Genomic DNA, 17,166 nt, shown 5'->3' with positions numbered 1-17,166 from the left:
TTACTGTGCCCAGAAGATATTAATAATTATGGTACATAAGCATTTTGTATCAAATGATGAAGTCTACATCTTTCTATTTCACATTTTTTTTCATTGTTAAAAATAGGATGACTAGTTACACAGAAAAACATATAAAATCATTTCACATATTCTCTGGACCTTTGTCATGCATCCATTTCTGAAGAATGACACTTCAATGGGCTTTTTCTCTTTTTTTAGCAAATAGAAATTGACATATTTTTGTGAACAGTTTTGCATAGGAAACTTTCTCCAAAAATTTACATAGTAAAGGAGAGACTTTTGGGAAATAGGCTTAAAGTGAAAGGTATGTGATCAAATGAGCTCAAAATTCTTCACGCCTATACCCTTGTGTTTTGATGAGAGAAAGAGAGAGAGAGAGAGAGAGAGAGAGAGAGAGAGAGAGAGAGAGAGAGAGAGAGAGAGAGAGATTTTAGAGGCAGAGACAAAGACATTGAAAACTTTTAGTATTGTAAGAACAGAAAGGTTTTACAAACAGAAAGAGAATGGTGGATGTTGCAACATGAGGTGCCTTTTTCAGGGGGCTCCTAAAACTGCTCTGGGAACTGCTTTGAAGCATCTTTGTCCACATAGTTCTATAATATCCTAAGTGATATCCTCTCATTGTAACTAGGACAATCCTATATCAATGTTAAAAAGTATTGGTGCTTTTGTCAATATCAGGGAAATATTTTGAAGCAAGATTTCCACTTGCTTTTAATTTTGTAATTTTTTTTTACAGTTTTGTTCCATAGTTTGAATGAAAAATTATCCAGAAATTCTTTTGTCTTTCAACTGACATTTTTTTTCCGCAAAATTTGAATCTGAAATGAGCACAGCAACACTCACATTTTTCTGTGTACTTTCTTCAACACTTTTCTCTGTGGCAGACACAATCTACAGTAGGTGGAAGCATCAAGATAAAATATTGATTTTTATTTCCTTTTACAAGAGTTTGCTCCTCTGAAAAAGACTTCAGAGGGTAGGGCTGTTCTGTGGACTTGTTAAGTTGTATCATATTTTATTACATGAACTCATCTCTCTGCTTAATTAGCAGAGCATCCGAGAGGGCACTTACTGTCATGCTTCATTATGAGGGGACCTTCCCATGACAGCAGAATGGTCCCTCACTGTTTCCACTGAGAGATTACAGAATCTGAAACAAAGAATGGTTTGCTGATTTGGATATTGAGATCTTGGTTAAAGGTGATGGTTTGGATGTATTTGCTGTCTGTTCACAGATTCATGGTATCAGGATAGCTGCACTGCTCTGAACTTATGATTAAATAAGCAAGGTACATGAGGTTCTTGAAACTGTTGTCAGAAGACTACAAGATCCCTAAAATGTTTCTAATGCATTAGCAGTAACCTCTAAAAGACGACTTCAGAATTCTTAGAAAAAAAGGTAAATTTTCATACAATAATGCACTGTGTCCCTCTATTTAGATGTTCAACATTGCTGCCCAGAGTTCTTTAGTTCCAGCATCTCCATTTAGTGAGCTTTGACCAAACATGCTACAGAAAGGCACTGAAGCTATTATCAGGCTATTTTTCTACTAACATATTCTATAGTATGATTAATTGTCTTGCATCTTTAAAAAATAAATCTTAATTCTACTGGATTTATACATTAACAGTGAGATGAAAGCTAGAAAGTAATAGGAAATGAGTATCAAATTTTATGGATAAATTCTATGTAAAATATAGAAGGAAATATCTTTCTTAGTATTATAGAGTTAAAAAAAATAACAGAGATAATGAAAGACCCCCTGTTTTTTACAGGAGTGTAAACAGCTGCAATTCCATTTGATCTATGGAAAATGTTGCACATCTCTAAGACGCATGGAATCTGGCATCAGATACACGTTCATATCTTTAGTCGGCATTCTAATAGTTTAATGATTTTGTGTAATTAACCGGTCCCTCCTATTGCTATATTATTTCATGTATAAAATGAATATCAGAACCTTACTGTGTTTTTATGAGAGCTAAATGCATTTAAAAGGTTTACAAAAGTCCTAGGTATAAAGCATGCTTTCACTAAATATCATGAGAAGTAAAATGATTATTTGTATCTAAAAAAAGTTCTGAAAGCTTAACCCCAAATAACATCTGTTACTACTATATATGTTTTTAATTTATAAATGTCTACAAACATAAAAGCAGCTATTAAGATATTATGTTCTGTCTTGTTTCAGATGAATGAAGTTTCTGCTGTGTATGTGGATTCCAATTGAAGTCATGGAACACACGAATAATGTCACAGAATTTGTTTTCATGGGGCTTTGGGGAAATAAGGGAATTGAACTACTCTTCTTTTTCCTCTTCCTGCTTTGCTACCTGGCAGTCTTAATGGGGAACTTCGTCATTTTACTCACCATCACCTGCAGTCACCTCATCGAGCAGCCCATGTACTACTTTCTGTGCCACCTTTCCCTCATGGACCTGTGCTACACCTCCACTGTGGTTCCCCGGCTTATCAGGGACTTGGCAGCAGCAAGAAAAAACATTTCCTATAACAGCTGTATGACCCAGCTCTTCACGGCCCACTTGCTGGCAGGGGTGGAAATATTCATCTTGGTGTCCATGGCTTTTGACCGCTATGTGGCCATTGTCAAGCCACTGCACTACATGGTCATCATGAACCGGAAGAAGTGTAACCTGCTGGTTGCCATGGCCTGGGGGGTGGGTTTTTGGCACTCTATTGCTCTATTGCTCATGGTACTCAGGCTGCCTTTCTGTGGCCCTAATCAGATAGATCACTACATATGTGATGTGAAGCCTCTTTTGAAATTGGTCTGCAAAGATATTCACATTGTGAGTATCTTAGTGATCGCCAATTCAGGGATGGTGGTAGTTGTGATTTTTCTTGTTCTAGTAGCTTCTTATATAATGATTTTATATAACCTTAGGACAAGATCATCTGCAGGGCGTCGCAAAGCTCTCTCAACCTGTAGCTCTCATGTAATGGTAGTCGTTTTGTTTTTTGTGCCCTGTATTTACACCTATGTACTACCTGCAGGTAGTGAGAACAAGGACAAGGAAATCTCTGTGTTTTACACTGTGGTTGCCCCCATGCTGAATCCTCTCATCTATACACTCAGAAATATGGAGATGAAAATTGCGATGCAGAAGGTATGGTCTCGAATGTCACATCAATAAGTAAAGAAGGAGACATTCATGATGCTTTTCTTTTGTGTCCCCAGGTCTGCTATCATTTGAGAGTCATTGATCCTATGAGTGGAATTGTTCCTGAAGTACTGATTTCTCTTTTTATTTAATGATGTGTGTTGTTTTTAAGTGTCTAGATTATCTCCTCCTTTCATTAACAAACATTAATAATAAAATAATTGAGTTAATTTTACACTGACTTCCCTAATTTGAATCATTCTTGTCTCAATAGTCCCTCATGTCAACTTCAAGGAAAAGTCACAGAGGCAGTTTTGTGTTTGACTTTAGTACCAGGGACTCCTTTATTCACTTTTCAAATCTTAGAACTTTTGACATATTTAACTTTTCACTTTTTTCCCCTCTTGAATCTATGCAAAACTCTACATTGTCTTGGGAAAATGTTATGTCCATTCAAAAAAAAAAAAAGTTGGCTCTATTAGTTATCTTAACCATACCTTTATTTTAGTGGCCTTATTATATTATTTTTCCACAGAGTATTTGGATTTTCCTTTCAGTACAGAAACATGGCGTGTGGAACTGAATTTTTTTGTTGTGTGATGATTGTGTACATGTATTTATGGCATGGGGTTCTTGCAGATTTTGAGAATGTTATCAATGAAAGTACACATTCTATCAGAAAGTATACTTGCAATAAAAATAAAACAAAGCAAAGCATTGTATTATCAATTGTTTGTGTTTTTTTCAAATGTCCACAGAGTTTTATTGGATAAATTTTGATAATGTTACATATTAGATCACAAAAAAATTCATTGGTTCAATTTTTCTTTAATTGCTTGTTGTTTTTCCTGGAATTCACTTTCCAGAATGTTCATAATGCCTTATATATATAAAATCTGTCTATTAAATATGTGGGAGAAACATAAAATGTTTTGTTATACATATGAGAATAAGCATATGCATTCAGCAAATTATATCGCATGGGAATTTCTTGGTAATTAAAATATCAACCATTACTAAATTTTATTAAATGATTATCTTAAATCACCTGAACCCCATTCACACTAAGAAACATGTTACTTAAGAACTATCAGAAATACCAACATGGAAGTAGGTTAGAAGTCCTGGTCCAGGACTCTACAGGTATTAGAAGCCAAAACTAAATGAGAGGGACTTAGTTTCTATTTGACATCCTCCCTTGGCCACATACTTCTTCTTCATCTTCTTTCTAACCCTCTTTCTCTAGATATCCATTGGGAGAGCATATTTAGAAACTTTCTGGGTATTCTAGTATTCTCTTTAAGACCTGAGAAAGTCCTGTGGTTTTGATCATATGTTCTTGATACCTCAAATCATTTCTGATTTTAATTAGTCATCCTTTCCTATGTACCTGTGTCACCAATTTTCTCAAGAGTATTTTGATTTTGCTAAACATGAATTAGAATGATTGCTTTAGCTAAAGTCTCTGAAATGGTCTTATTTTATTTGGAGTTGTGGTATTTTTGATGTACAATGAACCACAAAATAAATTAAGCTCACAAGGGAAACTTGGCCTAGTAGCAGTATATGGCACAAGAGGGATGCAGGGTTTCACGTAAATTTTGGGCCTCTATATTCTTATCTAGCTCATATAGTCATCCTCCTACCTTTTTTAATAGCTTTAATGTTGAAATCTACTAAATACTAATGCAAAATAAGTTGCTCTTTACAAAATCCTTCAAATATAGAATTAAAGAGGAATTTTCTGAACTCTATTGACCCATAAATCTCTGATACTTATAATAAAAGTTTCTGTATATTTCTTAGAATTTCTAAATAGACAATCAATTCATTGGGTTTAAAAACATTTTCACTATGTTTTGCTCAATACATGTGACTATGAGCTTATAATGTGATTTTCTGAAATTTATTGTGTATTTTGATGCTGAGATACATTGCTGAAATGAGTTATCTTGGGGCTGAACATTTCCTGATCTTCACATAAATCTAACCTGTCACTGAAACATGATGGTTAGTGTATTTCTATGTTTCTGTGGTTGTAGAGAGTCCCATCACCCCCTCTGCTTGGGTAAGAATGTGCTTTTGTCATTGATTCTATATAATTTTATTCTAAAGATTTGAACATCCTTGTAGCTTATGATAATTTTTTAATATAAAAAATTTATCATACTTAAAACTTATTGAATGTTATATGTAAGCAGAATTTCAATTAAGAAGAGAAGTAAACATTAAGAACATATAAAATGGGCAGTTGAATCTCAGTTTTTTTAAGTCTTGTACTCTCACATACTTCTCCATATTCCCATTAAGAAATTACCCAGTTTAGACTGGCTCAGTGTGCATGACATCCCAGCTGCTCATAGGGCTGAGGCAGGGTGATGGCAACTTTGAGGTCAGCGGGGGGAACCTAGCAAGACTCTCCTTCAAAATTAAAAATGAAAGCAAATAAATGAATAAAGTTTGAATGTGCAATGAGTGTGGTTTCCTCTCATACTAGCAGTATGTTGGCACGTAATAATATACTTTTTCCACCCTGGTATATGCATGGGGAACATCATGGTATACTTTTTTATCTTTTTCAGTTCTATCATCCATTCCACAGCCATGAGTCACGTAAATGTTCGTGGCAAGAAAAGGTGGATCTTGGTCCTGATATTGATTGTCACCAATTTTACTGAATTATCTACATTAAGCCTGGATATTACTGTTGATAATAATCCAGTTTGGGATGAAAAATGCCAATCTCTGCTTCTCTTTGCTCCTCCTCATCCCCATATCATATATTCCTGGAAACTAACCTACTACTATTCCACAGGCTTTGTTTTCCTTCTTCCTTTGGAATGCAGATGAACATAAAGCAGGAAGAATTTCCTGAAGTACCCTGTGTAACCAGGTCTTGTCTTCTCTAGAGAAAAAAGGCTGATCCAGACAAAAGTAGGTAAAAAGTAAAGTTACAGCCAGTAAATGCACAGAGGCACCAGGACATTGCCTCTGATAGCCGTTCAGAGGCACTTGATGAATATCTGTTTATGCCTCTGGGAATGCACGTCCATAGAGTTTGCAAAGGTCTGTTAATTCTTACATTGTCACAAAGTTTAAATTCTGCTCTTCTGAACCAAAATTTCATCAGGAATAGGTATAAAATGAATCAATTCTAAGACTTAAAATGGCATTTGCTTTTGTGAGAAATTCAAAATGCATTTCTTTGTTCTGTGAAGCTTGCATTTCTAATGACTAATGGATATTTATGGATGAAAATCTACAAAAGATTCTAAGAAGGTTAACATTCAGAAGTGCTTTGAGAGAACCTAAACGTGTTTGCAAATCCCTGTATGCTATTAGATTTAGAGACATTGAGAAGAATTGGCAGGAAAGGAACCTTCCTCATCCAGTCTAATGCTATCCTGACAGCGAATTAGCCCTGATGGTCTGCGAATTACCCATGACACTGCTATTAACATGTTGTTTAAATGTACTCTATTTAATTTTTTTCTTAAGAATATAATCTCTTTATATTTTTATTGGTGCATTATAATTATACATAAAGACAACATAATTTGTTGACTCTCTTTCCCCAGTACCTTCCTTTTCCCTCACCTCCTCTCACCTCCTCTTACCTCCTGCATGATCCATTTGCACTACTCTACTGATCTCCCATCAATTACGGTTTTCATTATTTTAATTAGTACGTTATCATTGTATATATAAGCGGGATTCATTGTGTGAATAGACATAGCATAATGTGATAGATTGTGTTTCCAGTACTTTCTCATGCTCTCCACCCACCCTCTCTATCTCCTTCCTCTACTTTATTGAACACTGTGATTTCTTTCACCATATAAGGGAATTTGATTACTATGAAACATGATATCTAGTTTAAGTTTTTAGTACATATTATTCACAAGCAGAACAACAGATCAGAAGGAGAATAGATGAGGCAAAGATCTCATTAAAATCTTCAAGTTGCAGTGAACTTCATTGAGTCCCAACTTAGTACTTTACATGCCTACCCATATTCTAAACAGCCTGGTTTAACTTTGACATCTTCAAACAGGAACAAATAATTTCCAACTTTCAAAAACGTGCCACATTAAAGTGCATTATAATAATCATATTCATCTAAGGTAAGTTTACTGTATGTTGTGTTCTGATACCAGATGTAGCAAATTTGAAGTTATAAGAGCAATTATTTTTATTATCTTGATAGTAAAATCAAGATGAATGTAGACTTTGTATTCAACCTTACCAAATAAATCAAGTATTATTTTGAGTATAATTTTAAAATGCATGAAAAAGTTTATGTTAATGACTAGCAATACACAAACCAAAAAAAAAAAAAAACACAGTAATTTTAGTTTTAGCAATGGGTTGTTGAAATGGAAATTTCTCCTGATTACCCTCAGTATATCTGTTTTGTTATGTTATGTGTGCATGGCAATGTCAGAAACTGCTCATACACAACCGAAGATAAAATTAATGTGTGATTGTTAATCATGTAGGAGACTAGGTGTTTTCACAATGTTTCTGTGTTCCTTGTTATTATTCTGCATTGTGTGATAATATCTCAATTTATAGATGCAGAAAATGAAACTTACAAGAAGCTAACAATTATGTCAAGATTCACAAGTGGTATAGAAGGGAAGAAAGTTAATTCTGTTTACTGGGTTCCTGTTAAATTTTTCTGATGTATAAATATGTCAGATGTATTAGGCTAATGCTTAATAAAACTAATGAAAATAATATTTACACAGTATCTATGCTTATATTGGGTGATTAACTTCTTATAAAATATTAGTAGGATTACTCTGATTTTAATTTTTACTCTTATCCTAGATAACTATTTTAATAATGAAAATGATCTAATTATAAGGATAAAGTCTACTTACTGTATAATCTCTGAATATTATAAACATATAGGTACTTGGTTATTTTTATATATTCAGATGTTAATAGCTGTAGAATAACTAAGTTGAAACACTTCACTATCTAGTTTGTTGTATTTTTTATTTCTCCATGCTTCAATCACTTTGTTGACAGAATTCTAGCCACATATGAAACAAATGCACATATGAAATATTATACTGTCACAATTTATGATGACAATTAGTTTAAAAATTGAAAAGCTATGATCAAGTTAATATTATGGCTTATTACAGCAGTTCTCACCGATTGTATTCAACATGCCTTTTCCCTCAAACAGCAGTGATAATGAGAGCATGTTTCCTAAATATATAGGATGACATTTTAAGAGCCTTTGTGAGTAAAATAACCATTATGAACACAAAAAAAGTCAGAATCTGAATTTACGAAATGCATATTTTGCTAAGTTGAAAAAACAAAAAGTTACACAGAATTGATTAGAATACTAAATAATTAACAAACATAGGAGACCTGGAAGTTATTGGTATGGTGTTGGGGGGGAGGGAAGGAAAGAAAAGGCATTGAGTAATAAAATTGCTCGTGCTGTGCTATGTACTTGTATGGATGTGCCACAATTAACCCCCATCTTATTTATACATATGATGTACCAATAAAAGGCAAAAGAATGTTGGGTCACATGCTTATATTAACTTCTAGATACATTCATGTAAATACTCAGAAAGACACTTGGTTGGTGTGGGAACCTGTGAGCTTGCATCTTCTTGCAGGCTAAGATGAGGATTCTGAAGCATTTCCTCTCACTACTGCCCTACATTGCACCCTATTCTGCTTTGGTATCAAGCATGCAAATAGCTTGAATCAGGATAGCTTGAGAACCAGGATATTGGTCCCATAATATCTATAGGGCAGTATTTTATGATCCAAAGATATAGTTGGATTCTCTTGATCTGTGCTTCCTTTACTGAAAATCAGGAGTTTGGATACTCTAATTGATGGGAGAATTTGTTTACCAGCCTATTTCTGTAACTATAATCTTTATTCTGTTTTAGGTAAACTACCTATCTATTACTAATATGCCATCTCATTGTAATCCCCTTAGTTGTAAGAAAATAAGAAAAATTCTGGTAAATAAATAAATAATATTAAAGTCCTGTTATTATTAACTTTTTAAAATATGTTTTAGTTGTAGTTGGATATTTATTTATTTATTTATTTATTTATTTATTTATTTTAAGAGAGAGTGAGAGAGGAGAGAGAGTGAGAGAGAGAATTTTTTTTTAATATTTATTTTTTAGTTCTCGGTGGACACAACATCTTTGTTGGTATGTGGTGCTGAGGATCGAACCCGGGCCGCACGCATGCCAGGCGAGCGCGCTACCACTTGAGCCACATCCCCAGCCCGTTGGATATTTATTTATTTATTTTTATGTGGTGCTAAGGATCGAACCCAGTGCCTCACACACACGTGCCAGACAAGTGCTCTACTGCTGAGATACAACCCCACCCAAACCCTGTCTTTATTAACTCTTGAGCACAATAAACGTGATAATTATTTTCATTTTGATATATAATATTTTTATTATATAAATTATTATTTATATTACAAATGAATACATATACATACATGGACACATGTTAGTAAGACTTATGTAAATATATTTTATCTGTATTAATATATGTCATAGATTATATAATACAATTTATACAAAATACACATATACATACATATATATGTTTATACATAATGTCATATATATATATATATATATATATATATATGCACATGAGTATTTGGAAGGCTTACAACAATACTAAAGTCATAATGGGAGGAATATTTAAAAATGAGTAAAAAAAGAAAATGGGTGAAATATTTTTTCTTGAGAATAAACTTGTATAATTGGAAATATTTCTTTTTGCACTCTATGATTCATTTTAATTATATTATCTTTTCATCACCCCAAGTGATTTTAAAGGCATGGATTTTGAATTTGTGAATGACTTCATTTGTTTATGTGTATATAAATTTTCCATAACAAATTCATATGTTCTTTCTTTTCAGATACTAAACTCACATTTTATAAGACAAACTGAGATACATGGGGGAAAAACAGAGAAATGTCTCAGAATTTATTCTTTTAGGACTTTCTGATGAACGGAGCATACAAACATTATGTTGTGTGCTCTTCTTATTCTGTTACGTTGCCCTTTTGGTGGGAAACGTTCTGATCCTTATCTCTATTCGGTGCAGCCCTCTATTTCACCAGCAAATGTACCATTTCCTCTGCCACTTGTCTTCTATGGACATCTGCTATACTTCTTGTGTGACACCCAAACTGATTGGTGACCTGCTTGTGAAAAGGAAAAACATTTCCTATGATAACTGCATGTTGAAAGTCTTTGCCATACATTTTTTTGGAAGCATCGAAGTCTTCATCCTGACAATCATGGCCTTCGATCGCTATGTTGCCATCTGCAGACCTCTTCACTACCTGATTATCATGAGCAAAGCAAGGTGCAATCTCCTGGTTCTAGCTGCTTGGGCTGGTGGGGCTGTCCATTCCTTTCCTCAGTTGTTTATAGCAATCCAGCTGCCCTTATGTGGCCCTAACAAAATCAATCACTATTTCTGTGATATTTTTCCTTTGCTAAAAGTTGCCTGCAGTGATACCAGTACTGCTGGTGTCCTTGTGGCTGCTAATTCAGGCATGGTTACCTTAGTGACATTCGTGGTTTTGTTTGTTTCTTATGTCATCATACTGTGCACTTTGAGACATCATTCAGCTGAAGGAAGGCGCAAAGCCCTCTCTACTTGTGAGTCTCATGTCACTGTGATAGTTTTATTTTTTGCACCTTCAATCTTTGTCTATCTTAGACCTCCTACCACTTTTCTAGAAGGTAAAGTGTTTGCACTATTTTACACCATCATTGCTCCTATGTTCAATCCCTTAGTCTATACTTTGAGAAACACAGAGATGAAGAATGCCATGAAAAAAGTCTGGTGTCAAACATCCTAGATAAATTTTTAAGAAATGTGTGTAGAATCATGGAGCTAGAACTTGATCATGGTGATTAATTATACTGTTAGCGTCATTTTATGAATGACATAAGTAGGTTTAGGAGTAAAATATAACTAATAATCTAATACTAATTCAGTTGTGCAAAAATGAGTCAGAAATGTAGTTATTTTGTGGTTTAATTAGATGGCGTGAGTAGGGTTACATGTGTAATAATAATTTAGGATGCAGTAACTGAGGTAAATCTGAGCAGTGAATTATGACATAAAGAAGAAAAACTTAATGATAATTTAACTATAAATTTTAGGATTAGTGGCTAGGCTATGTTATGAAAGTTCTCTGTGTCATATGAAAAGTTATACTCTATAAGTTAAATAATGAGTTTTAACTTGTGATAGGATTTTTACCTAAAAGACCTTCAGTGGCATTAGAAATCCATTATATAAGAAATCAATATAATAATAGTATAATAATAAAATTGGTTTAAAGTGGTTGCTGATCATCAACACTGCTGACCAGCATCAGTAAACATTACTAGCAAAGGTAGCAGAAAATTAATTACTCAGAATGTTGGTAACTTACTCATTGCTGTTCTATATTTGAGCATTTAAAAAAAACTCATAAATGAAATTAAGCGTGAAATTTCAGAAATTAATAGGACAATAATTAGTCAATAATTAGAAAATAATAAGTGGGTCACTACTTTGAGATAAGCCTGGGTAATTTAGTGAGAGCTTATCTCAAATTAAAATGTAAAAAGGGATGGTATGTAATTCAGTGGTAAAGCACTGAATCAATCTGCAGTGCTGGAAAAAAAGAGAGAGAAAGAGGAGAGAGAAGAAGAAAAAAAGAAGGCAACCATGCAGGAAAGAAGGAAGGGCAAATAAAGAGAGAAAAGATTGAATAACAAGATTATGAGTAGGATTACAACTAAAATGAAGAGTTTTAGAACATGCAAATACAGGAATCACACTCACTTCAGTGATTATATATAGAAAAAATAATGATGACAGAATGGTTTTAATTTAAGAACTTGGTAATTTACTATTTTGTCAAGTTAGTATGAGAACAAAATATTGCCTGATTTAAAGTTTTTTTTAAGTAAATTTGGCTAAATCTAAATGTTTGAGGGGAACATTTTAAAAATGACATTTTTGTATGTGTGAAATTGGCATTTTATGGTAAAGGAAAACAACAACACTTCCTTTAAGGGTTTATAGGTTAAACAATTTATGTGTCTTTCTTGAAGAATAAATATTAATGGCATTAGGGTTGTGGCTCAGCAGTAGAGCGCTCGCATAGCACATGCAAGGCCCTGGGTTTAATCCTCAGCACCACATAAAAATAAACTAACAAAATAGCAAAACTTAGGAGACATTAAACAGATCAGTGGTTATCAGGGGTTCAGTGGAGAGAGGGCTGCATGGGTGGGGCACGGAGGGTTTTTAAGGTAGTGAAGCTACTGTGTGGGAGACTCTCATGATAAGGACATGTCCTTTAGTAGGTAAATGAGAAAACAAATATAGTACTTTCAAACAATGAAACATTTTTGGCATTAAAAAAGCAATAAGCAATCATACAGTTGTCAAAACCCAGAGAATAGGGTTGGGGTTGTGGCTCAGTGGTAGCACGTTTGCCTAGCATTTGTGAGGCACTGGCTATCCCGTGAGCGGGATAGCCAGACTGAGGGATCAGGAGTGGCGCGGGACCCACGGCGCGGAACTCCCAGCTACCTCTCCCACCAGTGCTGACAACTGAGGTCTCTTACACCAGCTTCCAGGGGCGTGGCTACTGGAGGGCAAGCAAATTCGCTGGGGGTTCTCAGCCCCAAGCTATACAAACTTAGGGTTTGAGGGAATGGCAAAAAGGGAGAGCTTGCCCAGGTGATCATGAAAACAGGGCTCCCAGGAGCAGCAGACCTGGCATGTGGCCAGTATTGTGGTGAGTGTCACTGGTGAGCTGGACCTGTCTCCAGGAAAAGTGGGGAAGTGACTAGACACAAGAGAAGGCGCTAGGCACTCAGGATTGGAGAACCGCCCAGTACGGGAGGAAAAGCTGCCACACAGTGATTGGCTCCTGCCTATTTAGAGGAGAAGCTTGGCCTGGTGGGCACAGCTCCACCTACTGGAAGAGAAGTTAATCAAACTCTAAGACTGCATTTATTAATTCTTTTTGTAATCTGGGTTATTTTTTCATTTTTTTGTTGTTTTTAAATTTTTTTTAAATTAGTTTATTTTATTTTTTTAATTTTAATTTTCATTTATTATTATTATTATTATTTTTTTTTTTTTCTTTTTTTATTTTCTATTTCTTTCTTTTGTCTTTTCATTTCTTTTCAATTTTCTTACACCCCCTTCCTTGAACTCTACCTTCTTACTCTCATTCTCTTTAGTGACTTCTTCCCTCCCCTTCTAATACCTTTCCTCCTAAGCATCAAATAAATTTATAGGAGTAAACAGTAACTCAGCAGTCAAACAGAACAAGAAGTAACATGAGCAGCTTCAAAAAGCAAGGAAGAAAAGGAGTACAAACAATGCAGGACAGCCTAAATATTCAGGAGGACATTGAGTCATCAGAAAAATGGTCATATAAAGAACTCAAGGAACACCTTAAACAGATGGAATGGAACCTTAAAGAGGATACGAGACAGCAAATTCAAACAGTGAAAGAACACATTGAAAATGAATTACATAAACAGATAAAAGAAGAAGTTAAGCATCCTTATCAGGAGATAGAGATTATAAAAAAAATCAAACAATAATTTTAGAAATGAAGGAAATTATAAACCAAATTAAAAACTCAAATGAGAGTATCACTAACAGAGTGGAGCAAGTAGAAGCCAGAACATCATATAATGAAGACAAAATATATCATCTTAAAAAGAATCTAGCCAACTCAGATAGGCTGGTAAAAAATCACAAAAAAAAACATCCAAGAGATATGGGATAACATAAAAAAAACAAATTTAAGAGTCATTGGGATAGAGGAAGGTATAGAGATTCAAACCAACGGAATGAGTAACCTGCTGAATGAAATAATTACAGAAAACATTCCAGAAATAAAAAAGGAAATGGATATACAAATTGTAGATGCATACAGGACACTGAGCATACAAAATCACAGTAGACCAACGCCAAGACACATTGTTATGAAGATATCCAATATACAGAACAAAGAGAAAATATTAAAAGCTACAATAGAAAGGAGGCAGATTATATTCAGGGGTAAACCAATAAGGTTAATAACGGATTTTTCATCACAGACGCTGAAAGCGAGAAGATCCTGGAACAACGTATTTCAAACACTGAAACACAATGGATGCCAACCAAGAATTCTGTATCCAGCAAAATTAAGCTTCTGGTACGACAATGAAATAAAAATCTTTCATGATAAACAAAAGCTAAAAGAATTTGCAGCCAGAAACCAGCATTGCAAAGCATCTTGAGCAAAACACTACACGAGGAAGAAATGAAAAACAATAACCAAAGCCAAGAGTGGGAAGTACCTCAGTAAATACATACGGTGGGGGGAAAGCTAATCATGGAGAAACAAACTAAGTTAAAAAAAATGAGGTAAATAATCAAACATGGCTGGAAGTACAAACCATATATCAATAGTAACTCCAAATGTTAATGGCTTAAACTCTCCAATAAACCGACATAAGCTGGTAACATGGATTAAAAAAGCAAATCCAACAATATGCTGCCTCCAGGATACACATCTGATTGGAAAAGACATACACAGGCTGAAGATGAAAGGTTGGGAAAAAATATACCATGCACACGGTCCTCACAAGCAAGCAGGGGTGGCCATCCTCATATCAAATAAAATCGACTTCAAGACTAAGTTAATCAAAAGGGATAAGGAAGGACATTACATAATGTTAAAAGGAACCATTCACCAATAAGACATAACAATTATCAATATTTATGCACCAAATAATGGTGCTGCGACGTTCATAAAACAAATTCTCCTCAAGTTCAAGAATCAAATAGACCACAACACAATAATTATGGGCGACTTCAACACACCTCTCTCACCATTGGACAGATCCTCCAAACAAAAGTTGAATAAAGAAACTATAGAACTCAATATCACAATTAATTACCTAGACTTAACTGACATATATAGAATATATAAACCATCATCAAGTGGATATACTTTTTTCTCAGCAGCACATGGATCCTTCTCAAAAATAGACCATATATTATGCCATTGGGCAACCCTCAGTACATATAAAGGGGTGGAGATAATACCATGCATTTTATCTGATCATAATGGAATGAAACTGGAAATCAATGATAAAAGAAGGATGGCAAAATCCTATATCACATGGAAAATGAACAATATGTTACTGAATGATCAAGGGGTTACAGAAGACATAAAGGAGAAAATCAAAAAATTCTTAGAGATAAATGAAAATACAGACACAACATATCGGAGTCTATGGGACACAATGAAAGCAATTTTAAGAGGGATATTCATCGCCTGGAGGTCATTCCTCAAAAAAAGGAAAAACTAACAAATAAATGAGCTCACACTTCATCTCAAAGCCCTAGAAGAGGAAGAGCAAAACAACAACAAACATACCAGAAGGCAAGAAATAATTAAAATCAGAGCAGAAATCAATGAAATTGAAACAAATGAAACTATTGAAAAAATTAACAAAACTAAAAGTTGGTTCTTGAAAAAATAAATAAGATCAACAGACCCTTAGGCATGCTAACGAAGAGAAGAAGAGAGAGAACTCAAATTACTAACATACGGGATGAAAAAGGCAATATCACAACAGATGCTACAGAAATACAGAAGACAATTAAAAATTATTTTGAAAACCTATATTCCAATAAAATAGAAGATAGTGAAGATATCGATACATTTCTTAAGACATATGATTTGCCCAGACTGAGTCAGGAGGATACACACAATTTGAACACACCAATATCAATGGATGAAATAGAAGAAGCAATCAAAAGACTACCAACCAAGAAAAGCCCAGGACCAGATGGGTATACAGCAGAGTTTTACAAAACCTTTAAAGAAGAATTAATAACAATACTTTTCAAGTTATTTCAGGAAATAGAAAAAGAGGGAGCTCTTCCAAATTCATTCTATGAGGCCAACATCACCATGATTCCGAACCCAGACAAAGACACCTCAAAGAAAGAAAACTACAGACCAATATCTCTGATGAACCTAGATGCAAAAATCCTCAATAAAATTCTGGCGAATCGGATACAAAGGCACATCAAAAAAATTGTGCACCATGATCAAGTAGGATTCATCCCTGGGATGCAAGGATGGTTCAATATACGGAAATCAATAAATGTTATTAACCGCATCAATAGAATTAAAGATAAGAACCATATGATCATCTCGATAGATGCAGAAAAAGCATTCAACAAAGTACAGCATCCCTTTATGCTCAAAACATTAGAAAAACTAGGGATAACAGGAACTTACCTCGACATTGTAAAAGCTATCTATGCTAAGCCTCAGGCCAGCATCATTCTGAATGGAGAAAAATTGAAGGCATACCCTCTAAAATCTGGAGCAAGACAGGGATGCCCAATATCACCACTTCATTTCAATATAGTTCTCGAAACACTGGCCAGAGCAATTAGACAAACGAAAGAAATTAAAGACATAAAAATAGGAAAAGAAGAACTTAAATTATCAGTATTTGCGGATGACATGATTCTATAACTAGAAGACCCAAAAGGGTCTACAAAAAAACTACTAGAACTAATAAATGAATTCAGAAAAGTGGCAGGATATAAAATCAACACGCATAAATCAAAGGCATTTCTGTATATCAGCGACAAAACTTCTGAAATGCAAATGAGGAAAAACACCCCATTCACAATATCCTCAAAAAAAAAAAAATACTTGGGAATCAACCTAACAAAAGAGGTGAAAGATTTATACAATGAAAACTACAGAACCCTAAAGAGAGAAGTAGAAGAAGATCTTACAAGATGGAAAAATATACCCTGTTCATGGATAGGCAGAACTAACATCATCAAAATGGCGATATTACCAAAAGTTCTCTATAGGTTTAATGCAATGCCAATCAAAATCCCAATGGCATTTCTTGTAGAAATAGATAAAGCAATCATGAAAT

At 34.4% G+C, this 17,166-nt stretch overlaps 2 protein-coding genes across 2 annotated transcripts; both read left to right on the top strand.

Moving 5' to 3' along the window:
* Positions 1-2,259: 2,259 nt before the first annotated feature.
* On the top strand, positions 2,260-3,180 carry LOC308641827 (olfactory receptor 4P4-like; the record flags this gene model as incomplete). Its single annotated transcript, XM_081280414.1, has 1 exon — positions 2,260-3,180. The coding sequence occupies one exon, from the start codon at positions 2,260-2,262 to the stop codon at positions 3,178-3,180; it is 921 nt and encodes a 306-aa protein (XP_081136540.1).
* Positions 3,181-10,124: 6,944 nt separating this feature from the next.
* On the top strand, positions 10,125-11,042 carry LOC308641826 (olfactory receptor 4P4-like; the record flags this gene model as incomplete). The annotated part of the gene is made up of 1 exon (XM_081280413.1): positions 10,125-11,042. One exon carries the CDS (start codon positions 10,125-10,127, stop codon positions 11,040-11,042), a length of 918 nt encoding a protein of 305 aa, XP_081136539.1.
* Positions 11,043-17,166: the final 6,124 nt, after the last annotated feature.

Source organism: Spermophilus citellus (genome assembly GCF_964194105.1).
Source record: "Spermophilus citellus genome assembly, chromosome: 2".
NCBI classification, from domain to species: domain Eukaryota; kingdom Metazoa; phylum Chordata; class Mammalia; order Rodentia; family Sciuridae; genus Spermophilus; species Spermophilus citellus.
This window is presented reverse-complemented; position numbering and strand designations above follow the sequence as displayed.